The following is a 26,815-nucleotide window of genomic DNA, read 5'->3' on the forward strand; positions in this document are numbered from 1 at the left end:
CTGGAGGTGTGTTGGGTCATTGTCCTGTTGAAAAATGAATGATAGTCCCACTAAGCCCAAACCAGATGGGATGGCGTAAGTGATTTGTTACTACATGATTCCATATGTGTTTTTTCATAGTTTTGATGTCTTCACTATTATTCTACAATATAAAAAATAGTAAAAATTAAGAAAAACCCTTGAATGAGTTGGTGTGTCCAAACTTTTGACTGGTACTGTATATTATTTAGCTCGCATAATATAATTTAAGGTGTATGTGATATAATAAACATGGCCAAAACAAATGTAGACATTAATAAATGCATTTCTGTAGCTTCCAAAATATTTTTACAACGGTGGGCAAGTGCCAAGATGGAGATGCGGTGGCTTCAAAACAGCGCCCCCTGGCAGTCATCTAGTGTATATATATATATCGTTGGACATCAATATGATGTGATAAGAGCGTCTGCTAAATGACCAAAATGTTAATGTACATGAAAAAATGAACACAGCATACCGTTTACTATACATATAGGAATGCTACAAGGGATGATGAAATAGTCACAAATATTGTATAAAATATGAGCATTCGTTTATGCCTACACAAACTGTGCACAAACATGAATATATAAAACACTATTGTGCGCAGACATGTGAACATACAAACACAACATTCAGAGACAGACGCACACAAATACATAATCACACATACAGTTGAAGTCAGAAGTTTACATACACTTAGGTTGGAGTCATTAAAACTCATTTTTCAACCACTCCACAGATTTTTGTTAACAAACTAAAGTTTTAGCAAGTCGGTTAGGACATCTACTTTGTGCATGACAAGTCATTTTTCCAACAATTGTTTACAGACAGATTATTTAACTTATAATTCACTGTATCACAATTTCAGTGGGTCAGAAGTTTACATACACTAAGTTGACTGTGCCTTTAAACAGCTTGGAAAATTCCAGAAAATTATGTCATGGCTTTAGAAGCTATTGATAGGCTAATTTACATAATTTGAGTCAATTGGAGGTGTACCTGTGGCCACTGCTCCAAAACCGCCATAAAAAAGCCAGACTACGGTTTGCAACTGCACATGGGGACAAAGATTGTACTTTTTGAAGAAATGTCCTCTGGTCTGATGAAACAAAAATAGAACTGTTTGGACATAATGACCATTGTTATGTTTGGAGGAAAAAGGGGGTTGCTTGCAAGCTGAAGATCACCATCCCAACCGTGAAGCACGGGGGTGGCAGCATCATGCTGTGGGGGTGTTTTGCTGCAGGAGGGACTGGTGCACTTCACAAAATAGATGGCATCATTAGGAAGGAAAATGATGTGGATATATTGAAGCAACATCTCAAGACATCAGTCAGGAAGTTTAAAGCTTGGTCGCAAATGGGTCTTCCAAATGGACAATGACCCCAAGCATACTTCCAAAGTTGTGGCAAAATGGCTTAAGGACAACAAAGTCAAGGTATTGGAGTGGCCATCACAAAGCCCTGACCTCAATCCTATAGAACATTTGTGGGCAGAACTGAAAAAGCGTGTGCGAGCAAGGAGGCCTACAAACCTGATTCAGTTACACCAGCTCTGTCAGGAGGAGTGGGCCAAAATTCACCCAACTTATTGTGGGAAGTTTGTGGAAGGCTACCTGAAACATTTGACCCAAGTTAAACAATGTAAAGGCAATGCTACCAAATACTAATTGAGTGTATGTAAACTTCTGACCCACTGGGAATGTGATGAAAGAAATAAAAGCTTAAATAAATAATTCTCTCTACTATTATTCTGACATTTCACATTCTTAAAATAAAGTGGTGATCCTAACTGACCTAAGACAGGGAATTTTTACTAGGATTAAATGTCAGGAATTGTAAAAAACTGAGTTTAAATGTATTTGGCTAAGGTGTATGTAAACTTCCGACTACAACTGTACATACAGTCACACACACACACACACACACACACACACACACACACACACACACACACACACACACACACACACACAGACAATCATATTTTATCACACATCTACATGCAAGAAAAATATTATTCTTTACAACATACATTCAAAAGGGCCTACTGTATCATTATCTTTATGGGTTGGGGGGAAATTGCTAGATTGATTATATGCATTTAGAATAATGAGCTACTCAGAGTATGATTATGTTACAGTGCCTTAGAAATCCTGACATAAATCATAATTTTTGATCGGCTAGGTATACATTGTGTTTGTAGAGGCAGGCACAGAGAAGTGGGGGAAACAAAACAGCCCTGGTACGCTACCGTTCCACACACAGACACAGACACACACACCATAGAATGAACATCATGAATTAACTGAGGTTGAGATGAGCAACACCGCTTTGGCTCCAGGGCAGACTTTTAAAGCTGTGTGAGACACAGATAGTGCAGCCAGGCAGGCAGGTAGGGAGAGTGTCTGTCTGTCTGTCGGCAAGCTGGTGGCAGCGGTGCAACGCGGCGGTGAAGGAGACACGCCACGGCCCCATTTCTACCAGATTGGTGTGGCTTCATTAGCATGGGCGGCGGCTCCTCAGATTAGCCGTCATTAAACAGTGAAATCAGAGTGATTGCCTTTGAGTCCAGAAACACCGCAGCCTCCCTCCCACCTGTCAAGTGAGATGAGGGGGGATGGAACAAGAGTCCTGGCTGCTCGCCACGCGATCCATCTCTCCACTACTTGAGAGATGGGGGGGAACAGGGCGAAGAAAAGGGAGGTATTGGGCCATACATACTTGAGTATTTGTTATTTAAATACTTTTTTCTGCATATTTGAGTATTTTCAAATACACGGCCCAAAACATGTACTTTTATTTGAGTATTTGTAAAAAACAAATAATCTACCAAATTGTATTTGAAAGAATTTTCAAATATTTATTAAAATACTATTTTCAAAAACCTGGGTTAAATGCATGGGAGTGTATTTGAGTCAGTGTATTTGAGTATTTAAAAAAATTGACTAGCAAAGGCTCCTCGAGGAACTCCAGGGGTTCCTTGAGGATCTCCAGTGTTACTTGAGTATCTCCAGTTTTCCTTGAGTCATTACTAATTCTAAGATTGTACTGCGGACCCTCATCAGGGAGGTGTTGCCATGGAGAAGACAGGGCCAGGGGAAGGTTTCCGCACCCACTAGTTGTGTCTAATGAAGACGCTAATGAGAATTTCTGCGGTCATGGCTGTGAGCATCTATTTATGTGTAGCACTATCCCATCACCATCCCCAATAGTGGCACACGTAGCCTATCCGGACACACTCACTGATGGAACTAATTGGTTAAATGGTTTTGCGAGTAGTTAGGGCCTAGCAGCCTATACAACTGGTTGCATTGAAGCCTGCACATACAGTGGGGGAAAAAAGTATTTAGTCAGCCACCAATTGTGCAAGTTCTCCCACTTAAAAAGATGAGAGAGGCCTGTAATTTTCATCATAGGTACACATAGGTTTGCTAGAGTGCATTTGGATGATCCAGAAGAGGATTGGGAGAATGTCATATGGTCAGATGAAACCAAAATATAACTTTTTGGTAAAAACTCAACTCGTCGTGTTTGGAGGATAAAGAATGCTGAGTTGCATCCAAAGAACACCATACCTACTGTGAAGCATGGGGGTGGAAACATCATGCTTTGGAGCTGTTTTTCTGCAAAGGGACCAGGACGACTGATCCGTGTAAAGGAAAGAATGAATGGGGCCATGTATCGTGAGATTTTGAGTGAAAACCTCCTTCCATCAGCAAGGGCATTGAAGATGAAACGTGGCTGGGTCTTTTAGCATGACAATGATCCCAAACACACCGCCCGGGCAACGAAGGAGTGGCTTCGTAAGAAGCCTTTCAAGGTCCTGGAGTGGCCTAGCCAGTCTCCAGATCTCAACCCCATAGAAAATCTTTGGAGGGAGTTGAAAGTCTGTGTTGCCCAGCGACAGCCCCAAAACATCACTGCTCTAGAGGAGATCTGCATGGAGGAATGGGCCAAAATACCAGCAACAGTGTGTGAAAACCTTGTGAAGACTTACAGAAAACGTTTGACCTGTGTCATTGCCAACAAAGGGTATACAAAGTATAACAAAGTATTGAGAAACTTTTGTTATTGACCAAATACTTATTTTCCACCATAATTTGCAAATAAATTCATAAAAAATCCTACAATGTGATTTTCTGGAGAAAAAAAATCTCATTTTGTCTGTCATAGTTGACGTGTACCTATGATGAAAATTACAGGCCTCTCTCATCTTTTTAAGTGGGAGAACTTGCACAATTGGTGGCTGACTAAATACTTTGTTTCCCCACTGTATAATGCAAAGTATGTATCCTACTATAATATTACAACCATATCATGCACCAACAGGTCGTCATTAACCCTTAAGTCTTATACCCAAAGTGCCCAACTGAACCAGTTAAGTTTCTATTCAACTCATGAGTAGAAGACAATATATTTTCTTGCACCCAATAAGTAATTCTCTATACCTCTGAAATGTTGATTTATTCCCCATGCTGTCATATACGCTTCAGGATAAAGTTTCCCCTAGGTACAGATCTAAGATCAGCTTCCCCTCTCCCAATCCTAACCTTAACCATTAGTGGGGGAAATGCAAAACTGACAAGCCCAGTAAGTCTCATGTGACTTGGGTTTCAATTATGAATGCTACTAGTTGCTTTATTATTCCATAGTGCATACCTGTATATAACTGGCATCACTCATGTGTGACTTGATTAGGTGCATTGTTTAATGGTCTCATACCTTCTAAATAATTGCACTGTTATTTCTGTCTGAGATTGGAACAGTATCTTGAATGCAGCAGAGCACAATCCCTAAAAAATAAGTGTGAATGGTATCTTAAATATTTGGATTGTGGACATTTGTTGAGCAATTTAGTTTTCAATTTTCTTTTAATTTCATAGTCAAGCATCACTCAAACTCCGAGAAAAAAATAATTACACAATCATTTATGGTTGGAGGGCGTTTCCTTTGTGATCTTTGTTAAATTACATGTTGTACTTTTACGTTTGCTCACAGTGTGTGGGATATTTCATTTGCTCACACTGTCATAAAATTCTCACTCACACAGGCTTCGGCGAAAAACTCATTACATCTTCGGAAAGAAGTCTTCTCCATTTTCCCTGGGAAGAATGCAATCAGAGCTTAATTTGACTTGACACATGGTAACAATCCAAACACCTCTGCTGATAGTTGATGACTTAACTTTAATTGTTCATTTGTAAGTGATACTTACAGTAATTGTTTTTAGCGTTTCTCTGGGATTTGAACCATAACATGGAAACATTCCTGGTGTCAGAACGTATCTGCTTTGATTAAGATGCCCCCCCACCTCATCTAAATCAAACAATGGCACCCTGTTTAATCAGGGTTGATGCCAGTGGATTACCAGTGGACTATAAAACCATATGGACTGATGTACTGTAGATATTGGGATTGTATTTTACCTGTTGTGGTAGTTATTCTAACTCTGCACCTACAACCCAAACTCCAGATAAAAAGCGTGTCCAGGGCACATCTTTGCAAGCGAAAGCTAACCTGCACCTCACTAGTTAATATCAAGTATTTTCCTCAGACCCTTAGGTCTTTTACCATGCATCCCATCTTTAAACATGAAAAGAAACGTAGTCCATTGAAGCCAGTAACTGTAAAACATATTTCAAGCGTGTGTATATAGGTTATACCCTCCACCCGCCATACATACAGACTCAAACATAACAAAACAGATCCTGAAATGTTTATTCATGGTAAATGTTCATACTGGCAGCAATACCATCACCAGGTGTTTCTCTTTTTTTGAGTTGACATTGTTGTGAATGTGTGTGTGGGTTACTACCCTGTCTTTAAATATAGGCAAGATCACAGTCATAGCATTTAACTTGATCAACAACATGTTTACAGCTTTGAACTACTTGGCATGGGTCATGGTTAGGCTGAGATTCACACACAATGAGAATGTTTATTTGAAGCTAATCTGAGAAGAACTTTAGGATGACATGGCTATCAAACGTTTCGAGGTTGACACAGTTAAACGGGTTCTCCAGGCTAAGGGATGAAAACATAAGACAAAGGAATTCAGATGTTTGAAGTGGAACATGGAAATGGGAACTTTTTCTGATTATCAATCAAGAAAGATGCTCACTCACACATTTACATTCCCGTTCTCCGTCAACTCTATTTATGTTTTGAAAAATAAGAGGAAAGAAGGAAGACTCCAGATGGCTTTACATCTTTACGTTCTTTCTATGTCTTGTTCCACTCTGTCGTTTGTCCTAGGATTTGATCAAGATGTAATGGGACTACTGTTATTGCACTCAAACACATTCTAAATCTGCTACTGCGCTTTGATCTTTTCTTTGTCAAATCACCAGTAAAAGCATATGAATGGATCAATCAAACATCAACAGTCATAAGAAATCATCAGTTGTAGAGCCCAGACAAGATGTCATGTTTTTTCTCTCCCATCTTGTAATACGGCTGCAGCAACATCAATAACATCTGGAGTATCCGATAATAATGACCCTATAAGTGTCTTGCACAACATTTCCTCAGCATTAGAGAAAAACCTAATCCTCCAACACCTTCCCTAAACATAGCTATAGCTACAGACGCAACTGTCTTGCTCACATATTGGATAAATCATTGATTTCCCCCCCCACCCATCCCCCATTTCAAAGACCATTGTTCAGTTTTGGTATTAGGACACATGTATTCACATTTATCTGTGAGCGTATAATACGTTTGAATGGTTTGTCTCTCATACATGGCCAAGTAGCGTGCGAGTAGCAGGCGGTGTGTGATGCATTAAGCTAATCTGATCTCATTATACCAGAGTTTGTATGTGGACCACACTTTCAACAGGCCTCCCTGCTCTGCTCCCTCAGCTTTATCTCCTGTTTACTCAAATATATTACAAGACCTGTGGAGTCTCTGCTGTATGGCCTGTGGACATACGCACACACACACAAACACATACACATAAACACATGGGTACGTGCATGCACACAAACGTACGCACGCACACATATACACACACAGGCTGTCATTGCTGTGTGGGCACTGTATTTCTGTGCACTGTACTGCTATCTGCGATAGTACACTTGATTCTGACATTTGTTTAACATTACTTCTCCTCTCTCCCCGACATTGTGAAGTGCAAACATTGTCTCTACTGTTTTAGCTTTTTATTAGAAATGTGAAATGTGTCATAAAGGCAAACAGTGGGACAGCTGTAAGGTGTACTGATAGGGGCTGTTGAACTTGCTGCAAGGATTTCATTATGAGATAGTGCTACTGTCCCAGAATGACTTTCAGAAAATGTCTACTGTCATCTACTATTAGATTGATGCTTTTGTTTGATGTGTTATAACATTATCCTATACGACTACTACACATAAGAGTACTCATTTCACTGGGCTGGATTCCAATAGGAATTACAAATCACTTTGCAAGCTAGCAACCATGACTGTGGATGCTTCCAAAATAGCACCCTATTCCCTATGCAGTGCACTGCTTTTGACCTGGGCCCTTGTCAAAAGCAGTGCACTATATAGGGAATAGTGTGTCATTTTGGACACAGTCTGTGACATTAAGGCTTATTTTCTATCTGTGACGAGATCCTCCAGAATTCTATAAGGTTGAGTCTGAACCCTAGCTGGCTTACCATTGGTGAAGGACAGCCTTTTTAATGTCCTGCACAGGATGTGACACGAGTCGTGAAATCTAGTGTGCAGCGTGTAATGGTTGTAATGTGTGAAATGTGGACATTGTGCTGCTGAAGAACTGTTGGAGTTGGAGTGACTTCTCTTTCTCTTCTCTTGTCCTCTACTCTCTCATCTAGAAGGTATAGTGTTGCTTGCTGGTGATCGGAGCTTGTCAACCATTTTCTAGCCATTTGGTTGCTGCTGCTTGGTTAGATTGAGGATGGAGTTGCGTTGGGTGTGTGTAGGGTACAGACCTGGGTTCAAATACGATTTGAAATAATTTAAAATACTTTATCAGGAAAGGCTTAGTTTGTTAGTGGACACAGGAAGTCCTTCCAGTTCAGATCAAAGTATACAGTACATAATGTACTTTCAGAGGAACACATAATGATCTCACATGGTACTATTCGGTACCTTTTAGGGTATACACTGAGTGTACAAAACATTAAGAACACCTTCCTAATATGTGACTCGTTTCAGGAAACTAGGCGTATGTCGCGCGTCACTACTTCACAAGAGAGATATTTGAATGTAAACTGTTTTTAAAAAATCTAAATGCGTTTTTGGGCAGAAATGCCTTCTAGAACATGAGAACTTTAATGTGCCTTAATAGCAAACTTGTATGCCATCTGTAAATACGAATACAATTGTTAAATTACGAGCCTAGTTGGTTTAGCCACATAAAAAGACCGGAACCTTCCCGCTAGCCATGATTGGCTGAGATAATGGATGGGCTGGACATGCCGAGAGATGAGTTCGGATTAGTCTGCCATGTAGCATGCTTCTGTCTATAACATGAGCTGGTCAGTATGTGTAGGTAATCCTTTCTAACGTTTTTGAAAGATATCACGTAGTAGAACTGCAAAAGTGTTGTTCTCCACTTTCTGGAGGACCGAGTTTTGAAATCCGTGGAATGCCCAGTGGAATTTTAGTATGATAGCTAAGGAGATGGAGAACATTCTGCTGTTTGATTGCAAATATGCGGAGTCAAAAAGAGAACACACAGAAGGCTATTGTATAAAACACCTGTCTCCGGATTACATCTTCAAACTAAGGGCAACTATGGCATCCGTGACAGAGAGGGAGAAGCGTCCATCCATGTATACGGGTAAGATAGTCTAACTAGCTACATTTTCAGATATTACACATTTCAAATTTTGCCAGAAAGTCATTTTCATTTCAAGTTAAAGCGCACTGTTAGCTATCTAGCTAACGTTAGCTGGCTGGCTCGCTAGCTAATGTTACGTGTATGATCTGTGTAGTAATATTATTCGTATCTCAGAGCCATTTGCATTGCTAGTTATAGCCTAATGTTAGCTAGCTAGCTAACATTGAACATGGTTGGTTAACTACCTGCAGATTCATGCAGGGTAGTAACGTTATGAGTTGGGATTATGGTTAATTGTTTAGCTAGCTAGCTACATGTCTAAACAAAAGACTCCACTATGCAAGTAACGTAACCATTTCAATAGAATGTTCATGATGTCACTGCGACAACTGTCGATAGAAGTAGCTGGTAAATTCGCTCTGGCTATCTACTCAGATTTCAGAGCACTCTCAACTATCATGGAGACAGTTGCAAAAAAAGCGTAATTAAATTGTTGCCAGCAGCACAGTTAGTCACCATTGCTCAGGATAACATAAAAACAACCAACTCTGGTCAGAGTGAGCTGTTCTCTCATTTGTGTCTGGAAGGAGCTAGCAAGCTAGCCGACATTAGCCAGTTAGCTTGGATGCTTGACTGCTGTTGTTAGGTCAGAACGCTCGGATCTACCCTAATCCTTGGCCAGAGCGTCCAGTGTGCACTCTGAACACTCCGAGAGCGAAAAGCTCTGAATTTACGAAAGGACAATCTGACATCGCTCTGAGTTTACGAACGCCCAGAGAGCACTCTGAGCATACTCTGGCACTCCAGATTGAATTTACGAACACACCCGTAGTATAAACCAGCCTTTAGTCTTGAAATCTTTGGTTGTTTAATACATGGCCTCACATGTGAACCCTTAAAGAGATGGGTGGGGCTAAGGCTTAAGAGGGTTTGAACGATGCTGAATGGGTGTAGACCAAGAAGAGCTCTCCAGTTGGTTTACCAAAACATTCAAGAGCCATTTTCTCAAAAGTGAGGTTCCAAGTTTATCAACTTTCAAAGCAGAATTACTTTCCCATTGTTCCTCAACTGTAGTGTATGATATACCATTTTCTAGCTCTGAGTCTCTACTTTTATCCAATGTAAAAAACACAATTTCAAATTCTGCTACATAAGACCGATTCGAGCCTGTCGGTCACATTTAGGAGTGGGTAATAAGGCAGCCATCTTGGTTCAACCTGATGGTGATGGTATTATCACCTTGATTCGGTCCTCTGTAGCAAAAGAGCTCTCCTTTGTCTATAACCATTCAGCATTGTTTACACCCTCTTAAGCCTTAGCCCCACCCATCTCTTTAAGGATTCACGTGTGAGGCCATGTGCTGAACAGAGTGAGTAAGGTAGTGTAGTAAACAACCAAAGATTAAGACTAAAAGTGGTGAAAGTAGTAGCAAAAAGTAATAGTAAAAATACACTTTATCTAGTCCTTGGTCTATATCCTAATCTAACTTTGGTGCAGGTCATGTTGTGTCATAGAAGACTCTCCAATGTCTGGTTCAATGAAAATGTTTTTACCTAAATCATGGATTTCCTTATCATCTGATACATTTTCAGCAGTCAGAGAGTTAGCATGGCATGATCGTCCTCCAGAAAGTAGTCCATCACAACTTTTTTCCCACTGATCTTTGTCAATAGCACCTGTTAAAAAAGCTGTAGCAACACTTTTGTAGTTCTTCATGATATCTTATAAAAAATGTCGCTGTAGAAAGGATTATCTACACATACTGAGCAGCTCATGTTATAGACAGAAGCACGCTACATGGCAGACCAATCTGAACTCATCTCTCTGCATTTCCAGCCCATCCATTATCTTAGCCAATCATGGCTAGCGGGAAGGTTCATGTATTTTTCCGTGGCTAAACCAACTAGGCTCGTAATATATACATTTTATTCGTATTTATAGATGGCATGCAAGTTTGTTATCAAGGCACATGAATGTTCACATGTTCCAGAAGGCATTTCTGCAAAAAAAAATGCATTTAGATTTGTTTTTAAACATTTACGTTAAAATGCATCTCCTGACGTGCGACATACAGCTAGCTTCCTGTAGCCAGCATAATGTGCAAGCCAGCATAATGGGACCTGCAGATAGGGTTGCACAATTCTGGTAACTTTCCCAATCTCACTTGGTGAAGGTCTCAGGACTGAAAATGAACAATTCAACAACCATGTCTCTGTCACTAACAAATACAGTCATTGGTGGTAACTCTACAATTCACTCGAAAAGACAAGGCACACTGGGAAATTATATTGGTGGCGTGGCTTAGTTGGGAAGTGGCTTTTAGATAGTTATTTTTGGTCACCTGTGAGAGTAAGTGTTGTGGTCGAGGTACATTTTTGCCACTTACAAGGAACAAATGGATTTGTCACTGTGGTGGTACTAAGTATATAAAGGCAAAAAGCATGTTTTTGTACCTGTGGAGAAAGGTACTATCTGAGGTATGAGCTGAGGTACATTCATATACCTATAACTAAAAGTACAAAGGAGGACCTTATAGGGTACCCCCCCAGTGACAAGCAGTACCTTTAAGGAATAAATCTAAACCTTTATTTCTGAGAGCGTAGCCAGAGATGAAATCTACAACAAAACAGTTGCAGGGCCAAAGTCAATTTGAAGTTATGTTGGTATACTTAAAAGGTTTTTTTAATGAGGTCTACAAAATACATTATGGATGATTACTAGATATGTAGCCAATGAGTTATGAATTATATATCATGCATTTGTAAGGCAATCCCAATAGTTGAGCCCAATATATAGAGCATATGAACTAGTAATACATGTTTAAAAGAGAATTTGACATGAGCCAAGTTTTACAGTAAATTACTGCCAACACAGTAGCCAGTTGGTTACAGGACCTTCACTGTAACACAAATGTACAGCATATTATTGGAACACCTGAATACTGGGTATTACTGGAAGCACAGTGATTAGTAAACTGTTGCAGATTTACAGTGCAGGTAGCTAGTGCCAACGACGGGCAGTATTTCTGTCACATGTCAATACTGTCAATACCATTTTTTTTATTTGTATTTCACTGGCCTGAACTACAATTCATGTAACCTATTGTGTAACAGTTTAATTAGAATACATGCATTTTGTATTTTCGAATACAAAAATACACGACATTGACTGACCAGGTCAATCCAGATGAAAGCTATGATCACTTATTGATGTCACTTGTTAAATCCACTTCAATCAATGTAGATGAAGGGGAGGAGACAGGTTAAAGAAGGATTTTTAAGCCTTGAGACAATTGAGACATGGATTGTGTATGTGTGCCATTTAGAGGGTGAATGGGCAAGACAAAATATTTATGTGCCTTTGAACGGGGTATGGTAGTAGGTGCCAGGCACATGGGTTTGTGTCAAGATCCACAACACTGCTGGGTTAGGTGTTCCTGATGTTTGGTATACTCAGTGTATACTTGCAAGTAGCCCCCTTAACTACAACATTCTCGGTAACGGTAATATAATATTTTGCTATAACTGTGGTATATTCTTGTTTACCTTAGTTTACACTGACTGTAAGTCACTCTGGATAAGACCGCCTGCTAAATGACCAAAATGTAAATGTAAAAATTAACAATTGCAAAACCTACCCTAACCAGAAACCGTGGATAGATGGCAGCTTTCCCGCAAAACTGAAAGTGCGAACCACCGCATTTAACCATAGCAAGGTGACTGGGAATATGGCAGAATACAAACAGTGTAGTTATTCCCTCCGCAAGGCAATCAAACTGGCAAAACGTCAGTATAGGGACAAAGTGGAGTCACAATTCAACGGCTCAGACACGAGACGTATGTGGCAGGGTATACAGACAATCACAGACAACAAAGGGAAAACCAGCCACGTCACAGACACTGACGTCTTGCTTCCAGACAAACTAAACAACTTCTTCGCCTGCTTTGAGGATAATACAGTGCCACCGACGCGGCCCGCTACCAAGGACTGTGGGCTCTCCTTCTCTGTGGCCGACGTGAGTAAGACATTTAAGCGTGTTATCCCTCGCAAGGCTGCTGGCCAGGATGGCATTCCTAGCCACGTCCTCAAAACATGCGCAGACCAGCTGGCTGGTGTGTTTATAGACATATTCAATCTCTCTATATCCCAGTCTGCTGTCCCCACTTGCTTCAAGATGGCCACCATTGTCCCTGTACCCAAGAAAGCAAAGGTAACTGAACTAAATGACTAATCGCCCCGTAGCATTCACTTCGGTCATCATGAAGTGCTTTGAGAGTCAAGGATCATATCACCTCTACCTTACCTGACACCCTAGACCCACTTCAATTTGCTTACCGCCCCAAAAGATCCACAGACGATGCAATCGCCATCACACTGCACACTGGCCTATCCCATCTGGACAAGAGGAATACCTATGTAAGAATGTTGTTCATTGACTATAGCTCAGCCATCAACAACATAGTACCCTCCAAGCTCATCAATAAGCTCGAGGCCCTGGGTCTGAACCCCGCCGTGTGCAACTGGGTCCTGGACTTCCTTACGGGCTGCCCCCAGGTGGTGAAGGTAGGAAACAACACTTCCACTTCGCTGATCCTCAACACTGGGGCCCCACAAGGGTGAGTGCTCAGCCCCCTCCTGTACTCTCTGTTCACCCATGACTGCGTGGCCAAGCATGCCTCCAACTCAGTCATCAAGTTTGCAGACGACACAACAGTAGTAGGCTTGATTAACAACAATGACTAGACAGCCTACAGGGAGGAGGTGAGGTCTCTGGGAGTGTGGTGCCAGGAAAATAACCTCTCACTCAACGTCAACAAAACAAAGGAGATGATCGTGGACTTCAGGAAACAGCAGAGGGAGCACGCCCCTATCCTCATCGACAGGACCGCAGTGGAGAAGATGGAAAGGTTCAAGTTCCTTGGCGTACACATCACCGCAGGGCTCTCCAGAGGGTGGTTCGGTCTGCCCAACGCATAACCGGAGGCAAACTACCAGCAAATTGATTTGCATTTTAATGAGGGAAATAAGTATTTGACCCCCTCTCAATCAGAAAGATTTCTGGCTCCCATGTGTCTTTTATACAGGTAACGAGCTGGGATTAGGAACACACTCTTAAAGGGAGTGCTCCTAATCTCAGCTTGTTACCTCTATAAAAGACACCTGTCCACAGAAGCAATCAATCACTCAGATTCCAAACTCTCCACCATGGCCAAGACCAAAGAGCTCTCCAAGGATGTCAGGGACAAGATTGTAGACCTACACAAGGCTGGAATTGGCTACAAGACCATCGCCAAGCAGATTGGTGAGAAGGTGAAAACAGTTGGTGCGATTATTCGCAAATGGAAGAAACACAAAAGAACTGTCAATCTCTCTCGGCCTGGGGCTCCATGCAAGATCTCACCTCGTGGAGTTGCAATGATCATGAGAACGGCGAGGAATCAGCCCAGAACTACACGGGAGGATGTTGTCAATGATCTCAAGGCAGCTGGGACCATAGTCACCAAGAAAACAATTGGTAACACATTACGTTGTGAAGGACTGAGATCCTGCAGCGCCCGCAAGGTCCCCCTGCTCAAGAAAGCACATATACAGGCCCATCTGAAGTTTGCCAATGAACATCTGAATGATTCAGAGGAGAACTGGGTGAAAGTGTTGTGGTCAGATGAGACCAAAATTGAGCTCTTTGGCATCAACTCAACTCGCCGTGTTTGGAGGAGGAGGAATGCTGCCTATGACCCCAAGAACACCATCCCCACCGTCAAACATGGAGGTGGAGACATTATGCTTTGGGGGTGTTTTTCTGCTAAGTGGACAGGACAACTTCACCGCATCAAAGGGACGATGGACAGGGCCATGTACCGTCAAATCTTGGGTGAGAACCTCTTTCCCTCAGCCATGGCATTGAAAATGGGTCATGGATGGGTATTCCAGCATGACAATGACCCAAAACACATGGCCAAGGCAACAAAGGAGTGGCTCAAGAAGAAGCACATTAAGGTCCTGGAGTGGCCTAGCCAGTCTCCAGACCTTAATCCCATAGAAATCTGTGGAGGGAGCTGAAGGTTCAAGTTGCCAAACGTCAGCCTCGAAACCTTAATGACTTGGAGAAGATCTGCAAAGAGGAGTGGGACAAAATCCCTCCTGAGATGTGTGCAAACCTGGTGGCCAACTACAAGAAACATCTGACCTCTGTGATTGCCAACAAGGGTTTTGCCACCAAGTACTAAGTCATATTTTGCAGAGGGGTCAAATACTTATTTCCCTCATTAAAATGCAAATCAATTCATAACATTTTTGACATGCGTTTTTCTGGATTTTTTTGTTGTTATTCTGTCTCTCACTGTTCAAATAAACCTACCATTAAAATTATAGACTGATCATGTCTTTGTCAGTAGGCAAACGTACAAAATCAGCAGGGGATCAAATAACTTTTTCCCTCACTGTATGTTGTGACATTTTTAGATATTACTTGTTAGATATACTGCCCTGTCGGAGCTAGAAACACAAGCATTTCACTACACCCGCAATAACATCTGCTAAACACGTGTATGTGACCAATACAATTTGATTTGATATTATTCTAATGACCTCTGCCCCCAAATAAGGGCAAATTTGATCAAAATACAAATAGTTTGAGGGCGGAGCTCATAAGAATAATCACCAGCAGTTTACTTGGCAAATGCTAATTTAAATGTTGGTAATTTAGCAGACGCTCTTGTCCAGAGCGACTTACAGTCAGTGCATTAATTTAAGGTTGATAAAAAAAACTATATCACAGTCATAGCAAGTAACAACATACCTTTTGGATGTACAGTGCTTTGCAAAAGTATTCATCCCCCTTGGCGTTTTTCCTATTTTGTTGCAATACAAACTGTAATTTAAATGGATTTTTATTTGGATTTCATGTAATGGACATACACAAAATAAATTACTTGTTTCAAAAAATTCTAAAAAATAAATAACGGAAAAGTGGTGCATATGTATTCACCCCCTTTGCTATGAAACCCCTAAATAAGATCTGGTGGAACCAATTACCTTCAGAAGTCACATAATTAGTTAAATTAAGTCCACCTGTGTGCAATCTAAGTGTCACATGATCTCAGTATATATACACCTGTTCTGAAAGGCCCCAGAGTCTGCAACACCACTAAGCAAGGGGCACCACCAAGCAAGCGGCACCATGAAGACCAAGGAGCTCTCCAAACAGGTCAGGGACAAAGTTGTGGAGAAATATAGATCATGGTTGGATTATAAAAAAATATCAGAAACTTTGAACATCCCACGGAGCACCATTAAATCCATTATTAAAAAATTGAAAGAATATGGCACCACAACAAACCTGCTAAGAGAGGGCTGCCCACCAAAATGCATGGACCAGGCAAGGAGGGCATTCATCAGAGAGGCAACAAAGAGACCAAAGATAACACTGAAGGAGCTGCAAAGCTCCACAGCATAGATTGGAGTATCTGTCCATAGGACCACTTTAAGCCGTACACTCCACAGAGCTGGGCTTTACGGAAGAGTGGCCAGAAAAAAGCCATTGCTTAAAGAAATAAATAAGCAAACACGTTTGGTGTTCGCCAAAAGCCATGTGGGAGACTCCCCAAACATATGGAAGAAGGTACTCTGGTCAGATGAGACTAAAATTGAGCTTTTTGGCCACCAAGGAAAACACTATGTCTGGCCAAACCCAACTCCTCTCATCACCCCAAGAACACCATCCCCACAGTGAAGCATGGTGGTGGCAGCATCATGCTGTGGGGATATTTTTTATCAGCAGGGACTGGGAAACTGATCAGAATTGAAGGAATGATGGATGGTGCTAAATACAGGGAAATTCTTGAGTGAAACCTGTTTCAGTCTTCCAGACATTTGAGACTGGGACGGGGGTTCACCTTCCAGCAGGACAATGACCCTAAGCATACTGTTAAAGCAACACTTGAGTGGTTTAAGGGGAAACATTTAAATGTCTTGGAATGGCCTAGTCAAAGCCCAGACCTCAATCCAATTGAGAATCTGTGGTATGACTTAAAGATTGCTGTACACCAGCGGAACCCATCCATCTTGAAGGAGCTGGAGCAGTTTTGACTTGAAGAATGGGCAAAAATCCCAGTGGCTAGATGTGCCAAGCTTATACAGACATACCCCAAGAGACTTGCAGCTGTAATTGCTGCAAAAGGTTGCTCTACAAAGTATTGACTTTGGGGGGTGAATAGTTATGCACGCTCAAGTTTTCTGTTTTTTTTGTGTTATTTCATGTTTGTTTCACAAGAAAAAAAAATTTGCATCTTCAAAGTGGTAGGCATGTTGTGTAAATCACATGATACAAACCCCCCAAAAATCCATTTTAATTCCAGGTAGTAAGGCAACAAAATATAAAAAATGCCAAGGGGGGTGAATACTTTCGCAAGCCACTGTATCTTTGCCCATCTCTGGCTAGTGCAATGTATGTTACTGTAATATTCACAGTAACTTGCCACCAGCTTTCTGTGAGTTACTGTAAAATGCAGAGCAGTGACATAGTACAATACTGTAAAATGTGCCTACTATACTGTAAGAAAGTATACATTATATTGTTAGAGCACTACTACATATCACTTAAATTGGTACAGCTCTCTCACTAATGGGTGCAACAAGTATAGCCTCTTACAAGGCATGCCTCAATAATTCTTAATGAGCCACAATAATACCATGCACCCACAAAAGGTTTTTGGCGCTCCAAAATTACAGAATGGTACTATATTCTGTGGTGGTGGTACTTAATTACAGTAAATTACTGGCAGCCAGTAAGTAACTGTAGATTTACAGGAAACATATATATATATAAAATTGTATGATACTGTATTCTGTAGGGTACAACATTCTCACTACTGGGTGCAACAAATATAGCCTCTTACAAGGCATGCCTTAAAATATGTTAATGAGCAAGCGATTTTTTCCCCTCCCACAATATTTTTCCACAATGCACCATAGTTTACAGTATGATACTGTAAATATATAGCAAAACAGGTAATACAGTGCTACAGCAATTAATGTAATTTTACAGAAGTGTAGCGGAACGGCATTGAGCCCCCATAATGCATTGCTCTTTACAGTGCTGTACTGTAATAAAGAATTACAGTAGCTAATTGTGAAAGTTTTGCTGTAAATTAACAGCAATTTATTAGAGTGATAACGTAGAATCTAGTAATTTGAAGTAGGTCCTGTTTGATAAGTAGTCTGTGAAATATTAGGTCTCCTGTGAAGTACCCCTCAGAGCCTGTTTTTTTGTCCCCCTGTTCACACTGACAACTCCAGCTGTCACACACAGGGACAATGGAGAAGAGGGGGTGTACTCTGAATAGAAAAAAATAAACTGGAGACCCCCCCTCCCCCTCCCCAAAGACTCGTCATCTGCATTTGACAGGAACCCTCCCCCCCCTTCCCTTTCTCCCTCCTTTTCTCTCTCTTCTCTCCATAATCTTCCTCCTCTCCCTGTTGCTCTCCACAGGATAATTTGTCCGCTAAATAACTAATTAGGAGTTTTAGTGGGATTTTGTAAAACTGATCAGCTCATATGTTTCGCTCAGACAGGTCTTCACTAAACTTGTTGTTCAGTCTATGTTGTTATATCTAAACCATATTTCAAGACGCACTAAATATCATTATCCAAAAATATACAGCCTAAATAGCCTACCTCATTGTGATTTACATTTGCAGTAAAATGGTAAAAGCATAGAATTACGAATTAGAATACTAGAATAGGTATGAACCTTCTTATGATGGTCCAAAGGTCAGTCATGTTGGTCAGGGAGTTGGTCAACCATGGTTTGCCAGTGCTGTGATAAGATATTGTGTAAAACAATGAATGTGAAGAATTTAGATAGCCAGACAGTTTTAGAGGAATGATTCCATTAATTGTTCAAATTAACTGCCAATATGCCAACATTTAATTCAAACAGTACAGTCAATCCACAGCCATAGATACACTGGCTCAAATGTTGATGATAGGTCTTAGACAAGTTGTAAATGCAACAAGGACTGATATTGTATCATATAATAGCACTCACAGCTTTCCAAGAAAACAGAATCTAAGACATGTAGGCCTAAGGTCTATTAATGTATATTTTAGAGGCTATTTATAAAGAAAATGTGTATAAAACCCATATAAACTGTATTTATAATTATATGACAATATTTGAGGTTGACTATAATTCCATTACACCATTTCTGATATATCACATGCCTTACTTTTATTTTCCTGCATAGGCATAAGTAAAAACAGGAAATGCATCAGTTATGCCTCTACTGTCATTCATTCCAATTAGACTGGTTTGGGATTTCTCCCTGACCAAGATGGCTGCTATTTTCGCACCATTACAATTATGGAACTAGCCTCTCTAGTAATTTAATTGGTAAAAGGTTATACAGTCACTACTGATGGACACCCCACCCCCTCTTTCTATAATGCATGCTTTCATTATGGCTATTAGCCTACTGTATTATTATAGGCTACTGCATTTAGAAGCGTGATAGGGGAAAAGGATAGAGAGCACGAGAAAACAGCAATTCGAACAGAACACAGAGACCCCAAGTAGCTTAACAAATGAGTGGCTCACCCAATGTCCATTCATGTCCCTCCTCAGCCCACAAGCCTATTAGCCAAGCATCCCTCCTTGAGCATTCACTGTCGACAACATGTGGAGGCATCGCTATAGCAACCAGTGGACATGACATGTGCAACAGACAGGGACTCCTAAGCGGCTGAATATAAGGAGGGGCTCAACCATATATGATCTCAAAAAACCCAACCCCTCTCCCCTTCTTTTCATTGGGCACAGAGGCGCTGAAAGGACCCACTATAGGCATCTGCAGATTCTTGCGAGGCTCGGAAAATCAGGCGGGCATATCACCTCGTTCGTTCTCCTCCTCGTTATTTAATTTTTCTTCTTCTTCTCAATCTTCGTGCGCGAGTATTGGTAGCCGCAGTCTTTTGTTGACGAGGGAGGCGCATGGGATGGGACACTGGGAACTTTTGGGGAGGATAGGTTTGAGTAGGAGGCTGGTTGATGCGCTGGCCACTGGAGCTGCGGTAGTTGCACCTGCTCTCTGGAATACAACATATATTTCCTATGTATTGCAAACCATCTGACTTGCGGAACAACATGGATTTAGGTAATTATTTTCCAGCATGTGTTATATTTTTGCTGTGTTTTGAACGTGCTGCTACAACTAGTCTAATGCAGCGGGGAGACCTGCACGTTGCAAACTTGTGTGGAAGGCATGTATAGTCTAGGCTATCAGTTTTATGACCAATTAGATTATATATTTTTAAAAATGCATATTTTGACCGCTGCTTTTGGTTCTGTAATTGATTGCATTTCAATTGATTTGCAGTGCTTGCGTGAGTTGCCTCATTTCGTTCGCTCCAGGTACGGAAAGATCCTATAGTGTCGGGGGACGAAATCTTAACAACATTTGTAGGCTAGGTTATATCCTAAATGTTTAGACGTTTTAAAAAATAGTTCAAATTTAGACGGGGATGATTAGTGCGGTAGTAGGAGAAAGTATTTTAGGCCTAGCTTAAGTTATAAGCTAACAGGTGTTGATAATATTGAAAATATATTTGCTGTACAACAGCACAGCTGCCATTGTCCAATCGTCACATCTGTATAGGGAAGATTTTCACCTAAAAGCTAATTCCCCGGATACCAATGGAATTCGTTGATGAACTAAGCACATAGAGTTTTTGAGAAGATCAACATCTTCCATTTGCGAGTGGTTACCCTTAAGTTAAAACAAATCAATATTTGCATAAAAGGTTTGGTGATATTTCTTTGAAACCTTTGTTATTTCTAAGCATTAATTCGGTCGGTTTACTATCTACACACTGAAAATGATTTGAGATAGGAATATAGACTTCTTTTTTTAAATTACAGTTGAATGGCAAAGCAATTATGTATCATCAAAAAAATAAAAGCGGCATGGATTTACTTCGACAAAGGTTCTTATTAACCGCATTAACACTTTTGTAAAACCTTTAATTTAGAAATTCTTGTATATTACAAAATGTGAAATTCTTGTTTTATTTTACTTAATCAGACTGGAAAATGGCTGAATTTCATGGAATAAGAAGTTGCTTGATAAATGTATGTTTATTTTATTACCAGACATTAAAATATAAAGATGATTATTGATATTTCAGATTCAAATTAGAGGCATGTACTATTCTGATCAAAAAAAAATACACAATTCTGAGATTTGTGTATGATTTTTCAGGTGAAAATGTGTTTTGTTGCTTGAATGTTTTATTTCAAGCAACATTTGGTGGTGGTGAGTTAGTGTGTATGTGTGTGTGTGTGTGGGGGTGGGGGGGGGTAACTTAAATTGCTTGAAAGTATTGTGATCACAGGCCTCTCTCACTGTGACCTTTATCTCAATAATTTGAATAAACCAGAGAAACCGAAATCCATCTGCCCTTTGTCTTCAGCTAGATCTGCTAATCCTAGAGAGAGAGAGAGAGAGAGAGAGAGAGAGAGAGAGAGAGAGAGAGAGAGAGAGAGAGAGAGAGAGAGAGAGACCAAGAGGGAGAGAGGAAGAGATAGAGAGAGAAAGAGAGGAAGAGAGAGCGTGAGGGAGAGAGAGAGAATAAGTGAGTGTAAAAACTTCACTGAGCATCCTGTTCCGATGCAAGACATTTTCAAGAAGCCTTTTTCATTCAATGTGATAATCAAGTCAAGGTGAACAAAAAAAATCAAAATAATAATAATACTGATTCTGGCGCAGTATATAAGAGATTTCCTTAAATTATAAGAGATTTTCTTAAAAGTGTTATTCATAATTACACACGTTCATCAATTCATACATCTAAATACACTTGTCCATAATCATAATGTGATTTTATAATGTTCATACAAATTAATATTTTTGAAATACATGAAAATGATGATTTGTAAACAACGTTTATAAAAAATAAAAATAAAGCATTTATTTTTTAGTTGCATTTATGGTTGCTTTTTTCTTACTTAGTTGACTACCTCTGTTTACGTTTCTCCATTCTCACAAATTAACAAAAACTTCTCACTGGCGTAAAAAGGGAGTCCTTTCGTTTAAGAGAATATGCTCATTGTTTGTTATGTTTATTCTCTTAGATACTTATGGAAAGGACATATTGAGGGGTGTGAAGGGGATTTAAATCTGCATTTTTTGCTAGGATCAACAGCTTCCTACAAAATATAATTTTACTCACTGTATGTTGTCGTTATAGCGGTTTTATATCATTTGAAGTTATATATAGCAGAATAATTATTTAGACTATAGCACAGTAGAATATTGTTGTAATTATGGCATAACATATTTTTTATACCATAAAAGCACAATCTGATTTTTCTCCCCGACATTTAGAAGAGCAAACATGAAATAAACACTAGACATGTCACAATATCTTTTCAAGTTAATTGAATTCAAACTAATGATTTACTGTCATTTAAACTAAGAACTTTTATTTTCATGGAGTCCCTTTTCATGTGGGTTGCTTAGAAGTGTTAAGATGGTAGAGAGAAAGAGAGAACGAGAGAGGGGGGAGAGAGAGAGAGAGAGAGAGAGAGAGAGAGAGAGAGAGAGAGACAAGGGTGTAAGGGCTGCTGTAGTAGACTAAAGCTACATACCTACAGTTTCATATGCACAGACCAAGCCTCAACAATCCAGCACACATTTATCCTTATCTATCATATTCAATCATTCAATCTGTCAAAAGGATAGCATTGATGTAATTGCTCAGAGGTAGCCAAAGCTTTGTTTCGCTCATATACTGTATGTTCTCTGCAGTTTATTAAAGGACTTGTTTTAGACCTCTACATTGGTATCAAGCCACTTGGCTGTTGATTGAAGCTGTATGTCAGAGCCACATCCACTGTAATCAACAGAAACACATACACACACACACACACACACAAACTCATCAGACCTGCATGGTAATCAGTGTGAGCGTATAAGCAAAGGCCTCAGCATCCATAAAGTCACCATGCGTTATGATTATGAATGTATTTATTTTCTGGTAAAAAGTTATAGATGCCACTAAACTTGTACCTTACCCTTTTGCCCCCTAGGACTAAGTACCATGTTTTAGCGGTTGATGATTGTTGTGTGCTTTTGATTTGATTGAAGTTGAAAACCCCTCTTTAATTTGATTGTATTGAATAGATCGAGGTAGATAGGGTACTTGATGGAGTTGGACCGCTAGTCCAAAGTCTCTGCAGTGCTTTTGGGTTCATATTCTATTAAACGGTGCTAAAACCTTCCCAGGGGTCCATGCACTTACTGAGACCCAGCCAGGCAGCCACACAGGGGCCTGTGAGACAATACCATGCCAATACCAAGCTATTCTCTTGGGCTTAGCTCTGACCACCGGGGAGGGGGTTAACAACGTCTCTGAAAGGCCCATTCTGGTGGGCTTCTGCTGGGTACACACAATCTAAGATCCCCCTTTGAGGCACTCCTAGCCATTAGCTCAGGGGCCTGGGCCAGGGCCTTAATTCAGCCAAACTCAAGGCTGGAAGGCTATTAGTGAAAATATTTGACTGTCTAAACCTCCTGAAGCTGCACAGTGGCAGGTCTCCCCATGCCAGGACAAAATGGGACCTAAATGTCTATAGAGCAGCCAGTGTGTGGGCTGGACAGCAGAGAGTAATAGAGCTTGAGGGAGTTTGAATGCACATTATAAAACTACCGTACTGTTATTGGAAGGTAATGAGTGGGCTGGGCAGGAAGTGAATCTAGGTGGGAATGAGTGGGCGTGGGTGGGACAGACAGGGAGGGAAATACTGTGCTAATTTGTTTCCGTATTTCTTTAAGACAAATGACAGAAATCCCTATTTTGGGGCTTTTCTAACATGGAGGCTATGCTTTTCCTTTTGCTGCCAGATTTATGTCCATTTCCGTGTTTGTAAATTTTGTCACTGGTGTGTACAGATGTAGGATCTTAATTTGATCCAGTTTGCTACAGCAGGATAATTATTCTGCAACAACAGGAAATGTGAATTATTATGTGGATTATAATTCATAGACACTTTTGTAGGGGTTGATACATTGTTCGTATGAGAAAATCAAGTTTGACATTTCTAAGTGAAAATTACACATTCCAGAAGCCTTTTTAGTTTAACATTCAACATCTGTATGTGTGTGCGTGCAGATGTGTAGGGCGTTTTCTCATCCCTTTTTCTCTCTCTGTTCCCAGAAGGGCAGCTTGAGCCAGATCCCGGTGGTCAAGGAGAGTCGTCTGGAGTCTGGTCAATTCGTGGTCTTGACCATCATCTCCTTGGTCCTGATCATGGTGGCGCTGGCAGCGTCTGGCTGGCTCTTCTGCCTGCGCCACCGCTCCCACCTCCAACAGAAGGAGAAACTAGCCAGCCTGGGGACTGACACCAGCGCTGATGCAACCGCAACCTATCAGGTGAGAGGAGCCTCCTCGGTTTCAGCCAATCACAGTGCAGCCGCTGAGTGCTCTACTGGTAGAGCATGCACTCTGGTCCCAGTCCCTGATACTAGCCTTTATTCTGATTGGTCTGCAGTGATATGTAGTCGTTGTGTCTTGAATTACTTGATTTTAAGTTAATATCTGGTTGTTTTTGTGACATTTGTAACAGTTGTTTGTAGAATGTCTCTTTGTTCATGATAGAGCTAGGTTGTGATTTAAGGTTGGTTATCAATAGAATGTAAAGTATGTAACGTTTCTGTAACCTAATTGCAAGATTACCCATCATTTGGTTCTGTATTATGGAAAAGTGTAATTTTATTTTAAAAATGCAAATAAAATAAACAATAGCTTTTTTACTATCCCAGTCAAATGTTAGCCTCGTGAAACCAGACTGACCGCTGCGCTCAGGCTGGTGTAACAAGGCTAGTCAAATGTATCCAGAGGTCTAAACTCCAGACAAAGCCTTGATATTCCAGTGAAGGTTGTATTGGTTATGACCTGTGACTAGTGAAGGGCCTTTTCAGCAGGGGAACGGGTTCATTGTGTGACCTTCTATTCCTCCAGGACTAGCGGCTGGCAAACTGGGTGGGTGGCTGGCTGGCTCGTATTGATTTTGTCCTGGGCTCAGCTGTGCTCAGCATGGGCACTCAGTGCACATCCAACCATCACATTCTCAATATTTAATCAGCTTTCCACAGTGTCGCCTTTCACGATTGTACACACTAAAGATGGACAATCATTAAGAAAGCAGATAAATGTTTTGTACTGTAACCGTTCATTCAGGCCCCTGTTTCTTCAATGTTCTTATTTTTTATTTTTACAATATTTATAATATTTTATTATTTTTAGAATAAAATAGGTGTTGTTGTAGCCTATCATGTTTCCTATTCACATAGAAGAACAGATACATTGTTATATTATGACAATATACTGAATGGAGCATGTCAACTATTAAGGCAGGTATTGCCAGTTAAGTGGTTTAGCAATCAATCTCAACTCTATACCGTCCTTCTTTTTTGTTATTTGCGTTAACATTGAACTTGGAGAATTGAGACTGTCTGGCATCCATGTATGTACAACATAATTGATGGTTACAGATCTAGGGTATAGCAAGTATAAGGGTTGCACAATTCCGGTAACTTTCCCCAAATTACCAGGTTTTCCCAGAAATTCCGGTTGGAGGATTCACTGATTTCCTGCTCATTCCCCCCCTCCTATTCCAACCGGGATTTCTGGAAAACTTGGGAATTTTGGCAAAGTTAACAAAATTATGCAACCCTAGCAAGTACAGTAGTACATTGTCAGTGTCTTCTGACTATAGTTTTTGCTGGATTACCATTTGTTTTCCCTTGTTGAAAATAAACAGGGCCTGCGTCCCAAATGGCACCCTATTCTCTATTAGTGCACTTTTTTTTACCAGAACCCTATGGGCCCATGTAGGGAATAGAGTGCCATTTGAGACGCAACCCTTGACTCTGTAAAGGTGTTGACTAGAGACACTGGATTAATTATTAAGTGGACATGGAAAGTGCCCTGAGGCCGTGGCCCGGGGCAGATTCTCATGGTTATGATGATTCAGGTTAGACGTAGGGAAAGCTGATCCTAGACCAGGGCTTAGGTCCATAGATAGATCAAGTGATAGACTAGTAGCAATGTGCTGCCTTCAGAAGACACTGCCTTCTGCTGTTTTGGCTTGCCGCTATGGGCCCTGGTCAAAGAAGTGCACTTCATAGGGAATAGGTTGCCATTTGAGATGTAACCCTGGATATTAATTGAGGTTGAAGATCAGTCTGTGGGTCTGACTGGTGCAGGCTACACACCAAACACGATGGGCTTCACAGATTACTGAGAATATAATGGAGAAATCTCCAGCGCCACATAAGACTGACACTATCGGGAGTGGGGAAGGAAGAAGGGGGAGAGAGGGGGTTCGGCTCCAGTTAGATTGCACCCTTCAAACAATGAGGTTCTCTTTTCTCTCCTTTTTTGATTTGTGGGAAGATGACTGGCTGGCTAGATAACGCCCAGGCTCTGAATCCCTAATGGGCATCTGTGAGCACAAGGCATGATGGGAGAAAAGCCAAGTCAATATGTAGAGAGGAGTAATCTTCATGGTCGGGTGGCGGCAGTGGGAGAGTTTTTTATTTAGAAGTCTCTTCTGAATCCAATAGAATAACACTTACAGATGTAGGATCTTAATTGTGTCACATACACCGGATAGGTGCAGTGAAATATGTTGTTTTACAGGGTCAGCCATAGAAGTACAGCAACCCTGGAGCAAATTGGGGTTAAGGGCTCTGCTCTACCTGCCGCAAACGTACCTTACAAACTTCAGAAGCTTTTTTAAACCTCAAATGTATTACAGGAAAGTTCTCCTGCAACAGGGTGATCAAACGAAGATCCAACGTCTGTACAATATCAATCCAAATGCCAAAGTAAAGGCCTACTGTACATGTGAATACGTAGATTGCTCATCTCTGTTGTAGTTTTGTAGTTACGAAAGAGAGTGGATGCTCAATTCAAAGAAAATCGATTGGGTTTAAAGTAT

General features: G+C 40.7%; 1 protein-coding gene across 2 annotated transcripts in view; it reads left to right on the forward strand.

The window, feature by feature from the left end:
• LOC121549989 (receptor-type tyrosine-protein phosphatase N2) overlaps positions 1-26,815 on the forward strand; it is a 285,296-nt gene that overhangs the window by 219,429 nt on the left and 39,052 nt on the right. For both annotated transcript variants that reach the window (XM_041862031.2, XM_045210537.1), the window contains exon 12: positions 24,028-24,243. In XM_041862031.2, the coding sequence (XP_041717965.2) occupies positions 24,028-24,243 (216 nt within the window). The remainder of the gene's footprint in view (positions 1-24,027; positions 24,244-26,815) is intronic.

The sequence above is a fragment of the Coregonus clupeaformis genome, chromosome 34 (genome assembly GCF_020615455.1).
Source record: "Coregonus clupeaformis isolate EN_2021a chromosome 34, ASM2061545v1, whole genome shotgun sequence".
NCBI classification, from domain to species: domain Eukaryota; kingdom Metazoa; phylum Chordata; class Actinopteri; order Salmoniformes; family Salmonidae; genus Coregonus; species Coregonus clupeaformis.